General features: G+C 53.7%; 1 protein-coding gene across 7 annotated transcripts in view; it reads left to right on the top strand.

Moving 5' to 3' along the window:
- LOC135548784 (transcription factor COE1-A) overlaps positions 1-12,500 on the top strand; it is a 157,964-nt gene that overhangs the window by 112,920 nt on the left and 32,544 nt on the right. For 4 of the 7 annotated variants that reach the window (XM_064978693.1, XM_064978695.1, XM_064978696.1 and 1 more), the window contains exons 9-10: positions 799-932; positions 8,367-8,493. In XM_064978693.1, coding sequence (XP_064834765.1) covers positions 799-932; positions 8,367-8,493 — 261 coding nt within the window. The remainder of the gene's footprint in view (positions 1-798; positions 933-8,366; positions 8,494-12,500) is intronic. The other 3 variants (XM_064978694.1, XM_064978697.1, XM_064978699.1) reach the window with 1 other exon arrangement.

A 12,500-nucleotide genomic window follows, 5' to 3' on the forward strand; every position in this document is an offset into this window, starting at 1 on the left:
TGTGTGTGTGTGTGTGTGTGTGTGTGTGTTTCTGCGTCCTTGCACACATTCCACACACAAACGTGAACATGGAATGTCCTGTTCCTGTTCCTGTGGCTCAGTGCTCCTGTCCTTGTCCTGTGTGTCATCGGTGTTCCATGTTCTTTCTTAGATGTTATTGGGCTACTTGATTCTTACTGTGTAACTAACCTCCTAGACAGAGGTGGTCTAACCGTAAGCTGCCTGTCTGTCTCTCCCTCCCTCCTCTCCACCCTCCCTCCTCTCCACCCTCCCTCCTCTCCACCCTCCCTCCTCTCCTCCCTCCCTCCTCTCCACCCTCCCTCCTCTCCTCCCTCCCTCCTCTCCACCCTCCCTCCTCTCCTCCCTTCTCCTCTCCGCCCGCCCGCCCGCCCGCCCTCCTCTCCACCCTCCCTCCTCTCCACCCTCCCTCCTCTCCTCCCTTCTCCTCTACACCCTCCCTCCTCTCCACCCTCCCTCCTCTCCTCCCTTCTCCTCTCCACCCTCCCTCCCTCCCACCCTCCCTCCTCTCCGCCCTCCCTCCCTCTCCACCCTCCCTCCTCTCCTCCCTTCTCCTCTCCACCCTCCCTCCTCTCCCCCTCCCTCCTCTCCACCCTCCCTCCTCTCCACCCTCCCTCCTCTCCACCCTCCCTCCTCTCCGCCCTCCCTCCCTCTCCACCCTCCCTCCTCTCCACCCTCCCTCCTCTCCTCCCTTCTCCTCTCCACCCTCCCTCCTCTCCACCCTCCCTCCTCTCCGCCCTTCTCCTCGCCACCTCCCCTCCACTGCTCTGTCCCTGGAAGCAGCTGCCCCCTGCATCAAAGCTATCAGCCCCAGTGAGGGCTGGACAACAGGGGGCGCAACTGTCATCATCATAGGGGACAACTTCTTTGACGGCCTACAGGTCATCTTTGGCACCATGCTGGTCTGGAGTGAGGTGAGTACATGATGATACACACACACGTGCACACACACACACGCACAAACTCTCATCCCTCCACACAAACAACCCCTGAATATTGACCATAGAAGTGTATTGCATTGTCTGCCTTTACAGTTCACAGTACTGAAGGTCATGACAATACATTCTCTACATTTCCATCATGAAAGGGGGAGTGAGTCAGTCCAACTATGCCAGCTGTGGTAAAGGCCATACCACTCTCCCCCCCAGATGAAACCAACTCACATAAAACACTGATGGAAATATCAACAAACCATCTGGACCAAAGAGAATTCTGCGGTTGTTGAAATACTGTGAAGTGTAGCTTTCTTCCAGAAATATGAAGCAAGACTTTTGACTTTTGCAATTTCTGGTTTTGAAACTTTAGAAGAGACAAAAGCCCTGTGTTAGTTCAACTTACACAATCAAATAACAACGTTTACTGTTTCCAATGACTTCTGTGCATTTAACAGACAGGTTATTTAACATAAATGCAGGGGGCATTTTCATCGGCAAACAAAAGCACTGTTAGAATGCGCCATTTTCTCCTGTACAATACATTCCAATTGAATTTGACCTTGCACACTCTTTGCGATGGTGAGGAGTGGCCCTCTCAGCCATTAAAAGGTGTAATGGTATAAAAAGCCTCTGGTTGCTGGTGGACTGTCTTCATTCTCCCTGCAGCAGAAGATCTGAATATGAAAGGCAGGCTAAGCGCTCTGTAAGGGACAGTTTAAAGGCATGTAAAATGCTGGTGGCTGTGTGGGCTTTAAAGACGGCGCTGGTATGTCTGTGTGTGTCTGTGTGTGTGTGCGTGTGTGTGTGTGTGTGTGTGTGTGTGTGTGTGTGTGTGTGTGTGTGTGTGTGTGTGTGTGTGTGTGTGTGTGTGTGTGTGTGTGTGTGTGTGTGTGTGTGCCGGAGCTAGATTGCTCTCTCATCTGTGTGTTGTATGCCTCACTCACACACCATCACACACACTCCCATCTCTTGGAGCTCTCCAGTCATCACAGGGGCCAATCAGAGGACAAATTCAGCTCCTATTTATTCAGCGCAGCTCTCTGATGTGCTTCTGATCCTCTCAATTAGCTTCCATATAGGACTGGTGACTGGGGCTGGGGGATGGAGACTGGAGACTGGGGGCTGGGGGATGGGGGATGGAGATTGGGGACTGGGGGCTGGGGGCTGGAGACTGGAGACTGGGGGCTGGGGGCTGGGGGCTGGAGACTGGAGACTGGGGGCTGGGGGATGGGGGATGGAGATTGGGGACTGGGGGCTGGGGGCTGGAGACTGGAGACTGGGGGCTGGGGGCTGGGGGCTGGGGGATGGAGACTGAAGACTGGGGGCTGGAGACTGGGGGCTGGGGGCTGGAGACTGGGGACTGGGGGATGGAGACTGGGGACTGGGGGATGGAGACTGAAGACTGGGGGCTGGGGGATGGAGATTGAAGACTGGAGACTGGGGGCTGGGGGACTGGGGGATGGAGACTGAAGACTGGGGGCTGGGGGATGGAGACTGAAGACTGGGGGCTGGGGGATGGAGACTGAAGACTGGAGACTGGGGGCTGGGGGATGGAGACTGGACACTGGGGGATGGAGACTGAAGACTGGGGGCTGGAGACTGGAGACTGGGGGCTGGGGGATGGAGACTGGGGACTGGGGGATGGAGACTGAAGACTGGGGGCTGGAGACTGGAGACTGGAGACTGGGGGCTGGAGACTGGAGACTGGAGACTGGGGGATGGAGACTGAAGACTGGGGGCTGGGGGATGGAGACTGGAGACTGCAGGCTGGGGGCTGGAGACTGGAGACAGGGGGATGGAGACTGAAGACTGGGGGCTGGGGACTGGAGACTGGGGGACTGGGGTTGGGGCATGGAGACTGGTGACTGGAGACTGGAGACTGAAGACTGGGGGCTGGGGGCTGGAGACTGGGGGCTTGGGGCTGGGGGGTGGAGACTGGTGACTGGAGACTGAAGACTGGGGGCTGGAGACTGGAGACTGAAGATTGGGGGCTGGGGGCTGGGGGCTGGAGACTGGAGACTGGAGACTGGGGGCTGGGGGCTGGAGACTGGGGGCTGGGGGCTGGAGACTGAAGACTGGAGACTGGGGGCTGGGGGCAGGAGCCTGGAGACTGGGGGCTGGGGGATGGAGACTGGTGACTGGAGACTGGAGGCTGGGGGCTGGAGACTGGAGACTGGGGGGTGGGGGCTGGGGGCTGGAGACTGGAGACTGGGGGCTGGGGGCTGGGGGATGGAGACTAGTGACTGGAGACTGGAGACTGGAGACTTAAGACTGGGGGCTGGGGGCTGGAGACTGGAGACTGGGGGCTGGGGGATGGAAACTGGTGACTGGAGACTGAAGACTGGGGGCTGGGGGCTGGAGACTGGAGACTGGAGACTGGAGGCTGGGGGCTAGAGACTGGAGACTGGGGTTGGGGGCTGGAGACTGGAGACTGGAGACTGGGGGCTGGGGGATGGAGACTGGTGACTGGAGACTGGGGGCTGGGGGATGGAGACTGGTGACTGGAGACTGGAGACTGGGGTTGGGGGCTGGAGACTGGAGACTGGAGACTGGGGGCTGGGGGATGGAGACTGGTGACTGGAGACTGGAGACTGGGGTTGGGGGCTGGAGACTGGAGACTGGAGACTGGGGGCTGGTGGCTGGGGGATGGAGACTGGTGACTGGAGAATGGAGACTGAAGACTGGAGACTGGGGGCTGGGGGATGGAGACTGGTGACTGGAGACTGGAGACTGAAGACTGGGGGCTGGAGACTGGAGACTGAAGACTGGGGGCTGGGGGCTGGAGACTGGAGACTGGGGTTGGGGGCTGGAGACTGGAGACTGGAGACTGGGGGCTGGGGGATGGAGACTGGTGACTGGAGACTGGGGGCTGGGGGATGGAGACTGAAGACTGGAGACTGGCGACTGAAGACTGGGGGCTGGAGACTGGAGACTGAAGACTGGGGGCTGGGGGCTGGTGACTGGAGACTGGGGGCTGGGAGATGGAGACTGAAGACTGGAGACTGGAGACTGGGGGCTGGAGAATGGAGACTGGGGGCTGGGGGATGGAGACTGGTGACTGGAGACTGGAGACTGAAGACTGGGGGCTGGAGACTGGAGACTGAAGACTGGGGGCTGGGGGCTGGAGACTGGAGACTGGGGTTGGGGGCTGGAGACTGGAGACTGGGGCTGGGGGCTGGAGACTGGAGGCTGGAGACTGGGGGATGGAGACTGGTGACTGGAGACTGGAGACTGGGGGCTGGAGACTGGAGACTGGAGACTGGGGGCTGGGGGATGGAGACTGAAGACTGGAGACTGAAGACTGGGGGCTGGGGGCTGGTGACTGGAGACTGGGGGCTGGGGGCTGGGGGCTGGAGACTGGAGACTGGAGACTGAAGACTGGGGGCTGGAGACGGGAGCCTGGAGGCTGGAGACTGGGGGCTGGAGACTGGAGCTTGGCTCTGAAGACGGTGGCTGGAGACTGGAGCTGGGGGCTGAAGACTGGGGGCTGGAGACTGGAGCTGGGGGCTGAAGACTGGGGGCTGGAGACTGGAGACTGGGGGCTGAAGACTGGGGGCTGGAGACTGGAGCTGGGGGCTGAAGACTGGGGGCTGGAGACTGGAGCTGGGGGCTGAAGACTGGGGGCTGGAGACTGGAGCTGGGGGCTGAAGACTGGGGGCTGGAGACTGGAGACTGGGGGCTGAAGACAGGGGGCAGAAGACTGGAGCTGGGGGATGAAGCCCAGGTGGGTGGAGACTGGAGACTGGGGGCTGAAGACTGGGGGCTGGAGACTGGAGCTGGGGGCTGAAGACTGGGGGCTGGAGACTGGAGACTGAGGGCTGAAAACTGGGGGCTGGAGACTGGAGCTGGGGGATGGTGACTAGAGACTGAGGCTGGGGGCTGGGGACTGTGACTGTGTGCTGGAGACTGGGGCTTGGGGCTGGCAAGTGGGGCTGGGGAATGGAGACTGGGGCTGGGAGCTGGAGTCTGGGGCTGGGGGCTGGAGACTGGGGCTGGAGGCTGGGGACTGGAGCTGGAGGCTGGAGACTGGGGCTGGGGAAATGGAGACTTGGGCTGGAGAAATGGAGACTGGGGCTGGGGCATGGAGACTGGGGCTGGGGGCTGGAGACTGGAGACTGGAGCTGGAGGCTGGAGACTGGGGCTGGGGGGAATATGAGGGGAATATGTTATGTTATTGCTACCATTAGCAAGTGCAGTGAGGAATAGTAAGGTGAAGGTTTACATACTGTTTAAGTACATCTTTATGTTTGGCCACATCAGGACGAGTAGACCTTACACCTTACGCTATGATCCACATCTGGAGCACATTTATAGCAGAGCCCCTCAGCCCTCTCTCTCCTCTTCCAGTAGCCAGAGGGGGGTTAGAGGATGGAGGGGGTTAGGGGATGGAGGAGGGTTAGGGGATGGATGGGGGTTAGGGGTTGGAGGGGGTTAGGGGATGGAGAGGGGTTTAGGGGATGGAGGGGGTTAGGGGATGGAGGGCGGTTGGGGGTTGGGGGGCTGGAGTGGGTTATGGGATGGAGGGGGGTTAGGGGCTGAAAGGGGGTAAGGGGATGGAGGGAGGTTAGGGGATGGAGGGGGTTAGGGGTTGGAGGGGGTTAGGGGGTGGAGGGGGGTTAGGGGATGGAGGGGGTTAGGGGGGTGGAGGGGGTTATGGGATGGAGCGGGGTTAGGGGTTGGAGGGGGTAGGGAATGGAGGGTGTTAGGGAATGGAGGGGGTTAGGGGTTGGAGTGGGGTTAGGGGATGGATGGGGTTAGGGGATGGAGGGGGGTTAGGGGATGGAGGGGGGTTAGGGGATGGAGGGGGTTTAGGGGATGGAAGGGGGTTACGGGTTGGAGGGGGTTAGGGGCTGGAGTGGGTTAGGGGATGGAGGGGGTTAGGGGCTAAAGGGGAGGTAAAGGGATGGAGGGGGGTTAGGGGCTGAAGGGGAGGTAAGGGGAAAAAGGGGGGGGGTAAGGGGATGGAGGGGGGTAAGGGGATGGATAGGGTTTAGGGGATGGAGGGGGGTAAGGGGATGGATGGGGGTTAGGGGCTGAAGGGGGGGTAAGGTTATGGAAGGGGGGGTAAGGATTTGGATAGGGGTTAGGGGCTGAAGGGGGGTTATAGGGGATGGAGGGCTGGAGGGCAGGGCAAGCCTTGTAACTGTAGTGCTGGTAAAAAGCTGCCTGTACGAGGCCAAAGTTGATTTCCTCTACCTGCCATTCAGTGTGCAGGCTAATGAGCTGATCCAATCTTCAACACACTCCACTCTGCTCTCCTCTCCCCCGCCGGCCAGTGATTCAGCTATAATAATCACTGCTTATTTATTAGACTTTTAAATTGCAGAACCATGTTGGCATAATGTTAATACAAGGGTTTCGAGTCCCACATATGCTTGCCGTTAACCGCTTGGCTCTGTATTTTTGTTGTATTTATTCTTTTAATTTGTAGAATAATTGCAGTTTAATTCAACCTTGGCTAGTGGAATAGGAACCTTTGCTACAGCAGTTCCCCAGCGCCAAAGGGTTCAGAGCCAGTCATGGTCATGGGGTAATGGCTGAAGCCAGCGGGAGAGAGACGGGACGGGGGTCAGAAATAGCACTGATTAGGCCTCCAGGGGCAGATTTGCCTGAGTTGTCCAGCTGCCCTGCCCTGCCCTCCCTGCCTGTTGACCCACCCTCAATCCTCAGCCCAGGGTTTATTTTAGAGGACACAGACAGAGGTAGAGGTAGAGGCAGAAAAGTACCCAATTGTCATACTTGGGTAAAAGTAAAGATACCTTAATAGAAAATGGCTCAAGTAAAAGTGAAAGTCACTCAGTAAAATCCTACTTGAGAAAAAGCCTAAAAGTATTTGGTTTTAAATATAGTTAAGTATCAAAAGTAAATGTAATTGCAAAAACAGACTTAAGTATCAAAAGTAAAAGTATAAATCATTTCAAATTCCTTAAGGAAACCAAACCATTTTTATATTATTTTCATTATGGATAGCCAGGGGCACACTCCAACCCTCAGACATAATTTACAAATGAAGGATGAGTTTAGTGAGTCTGCCAGATCAGAGGCAGTAGGGATGACCAGGGATGTTTCTCTTAATAAGTGTGTGAATTAGATAATTTTCCTGTCCTGCTAAGCATTCAAAATGTAATGAGTACTTTTGGGTGTCAGGGAAAATGTATAGAGTAAAAAGTACATAATGTTCTTTAGGACTGTAGTGAAGTATAAAGTTGTTCAAAATATCAATACTAATGTAAAGTACAGATACCAAAAAAAACGAATTAAGTAGCACTTTCAAGTATTTTTAATGAAGTACTTTACGTCCCTGAATATAGCCTACATAGAACTGCTCCAGTGTCCCGTCTAGTCCTCAGTATTCTCTGCTGGTCTCAGAGGCTGGTTGGTTGGAGTGCTGTTCGGCCCTTGGTCCGATGTAGGAAGTGCCGGGGCCCCACAGTGTGTTTCCAATTACCGCCCTCCCATACCGGAGAGGCCAGGGGTGAGGCTATGTTAGCTCCCTGCTCTCAGGGCCTCAAGGGCCCTCCAATATCACCCAGCCAGCCAGCCAGCCAGCCCCCCCCTCCCCCTGTACCCCCGATACTGATCAGCCCTGCAGAGCTGTGATAACTGTCGGCCAGGCATAATGAACACACACTGATCCTTGTCATGCTGTTCCCCTAGCCCTTCTCAAGCTCCATGTTTATGTACCTTCTGTAACACACAGCCTCTCCAGGTGTGCGGGGAGCTGTGGCTCCTGTCCAACAATACCACTCTCACTTTGGATGTGTGTGCGTGCTCTTTAACACCACCCACACTCACAACACGCACAACACAGACTCACAACACTTTTCAACAACTCACGAGGTCCTTCGCTGCTGCAGTGCAGATGACACAGTCCACTCATAAACGCCCTTCATTCACCACAAGTCATCAAATCAATAAACGTGTTGTTTGCGTGTCTGACGGCATTGTGGACAGTTTGTCCTGCTCTCCTTTCCCTCCAGCCGTCCCTCTTCTCTCCTTCAGTGTGAAGGGTATTTACCCTGGCAGACAATAGAAAGGGATCGGCGGAGGCTCATTGATGTGAAGTGTTTGTTTGCTGTGTTGAAGAGCACCACTCACACACCCAAACTCTGACTCAGGGGAGGAGAGGAGATCGGAGGAGAGGGGAGGGGAGAGAGAACCGTGTCTGTAGAGAACACAACTGCAGAAGTCATAGACTTGACTAATGGTTGCCTGTTCCCTTCTCTTTCTTTCTTTCTTTCTTTCTTTCTTTCTTTCTTTCTTTCTTTCTTTCTTTCTTTCTTTCTTTCTTTCTTTCTTTCTTTCTTTCTTTCTTTTTTCTTTCTTTCTTTCTTTCTTTCTCTCTCTCTCTCTCTCTCTCTCTCTTTCTCTCTTGCTCTCTCTCTTCTGTGCGCTCTCGCTCTCCTCCTGCAGCTCATCACACCCCATGCCATCCGGGTGCAGACTCCGCCCCGCCACATCCCAGGGGTGGTAGAGGTGACCCTCTCCTACAAGTCCAAGCAGTTCTGTAAAGGCACGCCCGGACGCTTCATCTACACAGGTCAGTTTCTCTCCCGCACACAATAATATCAGAATAATGAAGAAGAAGAATGGTCTGCGCCATTTAAGCTGACACTTTTATCCAAAGGGACTAACAGTCATGCGTGCATACACAGGAATCAAACCCACTATCCTGGAGTTGCAAGCGTCATGCACTACTTACTGTACATCCTTACAGGGGATCGCACAGGTCGTCCAACTATTCCAGAGTATTACAATTTTTTATTTATTTTTTTACCTTTATTTAACCAGGCAAGTCAGTTAAGAACAAATTCTTATTTTCAATGACGGCCTAGGAACAGTGGGTTAACTGCCTGTTCAGGGGCAGAACGACAGATTTGTACCTTGTCAGCTCGGGGGTTTGAACTTGCAACCTTCCGGTTACTAGTCCAACGCTCTAACCACTAGGCTAAAGTACTAAAGCAGCATCATCTGTCTATACAGGACTACACAGTACAGGTCATTACAGACAGAGAATAGACAGTTTAATATCAGTATTTTTAGAGCCTTGTGTTAAGGACACAGTATGTAGCCATCACTCCGCCATTGCTGGTCGCTCAAATTCTATCATGTTCGGCCGTGTTGCAGTGTAGAGAATCATTGTACATGCTGTGAAATACTGTTAAAATAACAAGACAAAAAAAGACGCAAAAGTGATAGTTAAGACGGAAAGCATAGAAATAGCTCACATAGAACAGATCTACCACCTACCAGACTTGATTTCAATGACAGTGACAGATCTATAACTCATATGTGGTCGGGCCGCCTACGAAGATATTTAATGAACCTTTAAAGAACCACCATCTGCAAGGTGAGAGGTCCAACAGCAGAGTTGAGTACAGGAGTGCAGAACGCACAAGAGCTTGCTATTATCAACTCCAAAGTACGGAACAGAAAACACAGTTAGCTGCACACTGAGAGCCTCTCCAGCTCTCTCTCTCTCTGTAGCTGTGTGATTCACAGTGGATGACAGGGTCCTTCCTAGCAAACACCGGCCTATCTGGCCTAAGAATCCCACCTATTTCCTCTGTGTGGAGGTTAATGCTCGGCACGGCGCACTCACAAGCAGTGACATCCTGTACAATCCAGTAGATAAGGCCAATAGAGAACTTATCTCGCTTATAGGAAGGAAAGAGGGGCCTGATTCATCCGTCAGTGAGCAGAGCCACTAGCTCTGCCTGCCTGCCTGGCTCTATAGCCATGTGTTTATGTGCAGAAATTAGCAGGGAGTTATACGGAGCGCTTGTATGCCAAGAGGCTGAGAAAGGGTTGTGTGTTGCAGCACAGGCAGTACCCCCCGCTGCTTTAAAAGTAACAGGGAGGCCTGTTGGACTAGCAGGAAGGTAGGCTACAGCACCCACTCTGTGAATGGGAGGTTCAGAGGGAGGCCAATGTTGACTTAATTACTGTAGATTGGGAGATTGTAACGACAAATGCTCGTAAAAGCGTTACAATTAAGCTAGGAAAACAGTCTGGGCTTTATAGGCCTCCATCTTGAAGCCATTTGAAGAAAGTGAATCCGTCCAGAACGTGAGCGAATGCGTGTTGGGTTCACACACACACGCACGCACGCACGCACACACACACACACACACACACACACACACACACACACACACACACACACGTACATACGTAAATGCACAAACACACACATTTACACTTTTAAGATGTTAAGAATGTACAATCCCGTAGAGAAATAAGTATCTGCAAAAACAAGCAATCTTTCATTCTCTGATGCTCTTTTTCATAGCAACACACAAACACACACACAAACACACAAACACACACACAACCGTGCTGAAACTGAAACAGTGGTGGATTCTGCCCTCCCTGGGCTCACAACCTCGTTTCACCTAATTGAAAATTATAAGAGATGCCCTGGAGGAGAAATTTGTTTGTAATAAGTTGTACATAATGGAGGAACCTGGCTGCAAACCATTTCACTGAGCTCTCTTAGTGGGTGGAACCAATCCCAGAGCAATTTTAGACTCCTGTAATGGCTGTGGCCTTATTCCCTCTTCTGCACTTTCCTCTCTTCCCTCGGAAAGAGGAAGGGAGGAGGGAGAGAGGAACACTTCTGCAGTGAAGTGGCCCCCTTCCTCGCTCTCATTTTTAGTTCTCTCATACTCACACTTGCATGCTCATAGGCATGTCTATACAAATACAATGCACGCACACAGACGCAAACACACACACGCACGCACGCGCGCACGCACACACACACACACACACACACACACACACACACACACACACACACACACACACACACACACACACACACACACACACACACACACACACACACACACAGCGGAGGGTGTGGGTGACAATGGGAGGCCTCACTCATTAATATTGATCCTCTTGACACGGGTCCACAATGCCACACAGTAGGGCACCATCCAGTGTGTGTGTGTGTGTGTGTCTGTGTTGTACACTCCAGTTTCTACTCACGCCACACCTCATATAATTTCCTTCACCAGTAAGATGATGTAAAACATGTTTTAGTGTTATGTTACCATGCTCAGCCCACACCCATGTTGGGACTACTTTCTCTCTCTGTGGGCTGTGACACTATGCAAGGCAGTGACTCTGCACCCTAACCAAGCCCTGCTGTAAATGGGCTGGCTGTAGAATGGGAAGTCTCATTACCCAGAAATGATTTTTAATCATCTTTGGTTGCCGGGCGGGCTGGCCGTTCCTCCCGCAGGCTACCTGACTCCATCCATACAGGCCTGTCTGGCTGCTAAGTGCTTTTTTCAAGTGGGCGGAGATGAACCCTGACCCTCTCATTTGCCAATTTCTTCAACATGTGAATTAGGAAATTCGATACGGCCCGGCGGTTACCTCACCCCGCGTCAAGGTCGACTTCTCTCCCCGGGTGAAAGGTCATAGCTGGGAGCGCTCACCGTCGGATTCCGTCTGTTTTTGTTGTTGTTGCTCTAGTCCCCCCTCTGGCAGAGCAATTAACCACATACACTCTGCACCAACGGGAGCCCCGAGTTGAAAGTAATTCTACATATTTTTTTTAAAATGAAGAGAGAAAGTGTCTGTAACGTGGCTGGCAGATGGGATTCCACGGAGCGCCTTATGCTGCTTGATCTGAGCGGTGAGAAATGTACACGTGAGCCACATATTCCTAATAATACACAGCTGGGCCTTCTCCGTGCACCGGCTCTCACACACGCTCAGCGTCTTATTCTCTCCTTGGTCTCTGACATGCGATCAAACTCCTCTACCTCCAGCACAGAGACATCACACTGTGACATCACACAATCTCTCACGGCATTGGGACTGTGACTCTCCACAGTCCCAATGACTCTCCACAGTCCCAATGCCGTGTCCTTTGTGTCCCTCCTGTCCCTCAACCTCTCCTGGCCTCGGCCCCAGCCAGGCACCAGTCAGGCCTGCTGAGTAGAACTCACCACCAGAGATCTGCCTCTAAACCCCATTCATTTTCCTCTGGTGTCTCCAGTCGGCATCTCGTGGTGGGTTGACTGGGCTCCTCTGCCAGTGTGCAGTGCACCCGTCCTGGGCATGGGTGGGTGGGTGGCAGCTGGACGCCGTGCCACCCATAGGACAACTGGCAGCACCAATCATTTGCTGCCGTGGAGACGGAGCGCGGTGGAGTTGAGGGCCTAATTAAATCAATACAGGCATCGGCGTGAACGTCTCTCAAGCACCCCCCCCCCCCCCAGCCCCTACGGCTGGGCCAGGCAGAAATCAATGGCTACCTGGTAACCACGGGGTCCATGTCAGCTGCCACTGCCCAGCGAATCAGTCAGACTGAGGGATTCCAACCCTTCTCCTACAGCAGGGTTAATGAAAAGCTAGTAGGCAGGAGGGGATCACTGTAGTGTTATAGTGGAGTGGGTGTAGTCACCACCTACCACCTGTGACTTACTGTAAACACAGAGGATTCTTTCTCTTTTCTAACTGTCTCTCTGTCTCTCCCTCTCGCTCTCGTTATGTTCTGTCACAGAGGTGACTCGAGTCGGACTCACG

This window comes from Oncorhynchus masou, chromosome 11, assembly GCF_036934945.1.
Source record: "Oncorhynchus masou masou isolate Uvic2021 chromosome 11, UVic_Omas_1.1, whole genome shotgun sequence".
Classification (NCBI taxonomy): domain Eukaryota; kingdom Metazoa; phylum Chordata; class Actinopteri; order Salmoniformes; family Salmonidae; genus Oncorhynchus; species Oncorhynchus masou.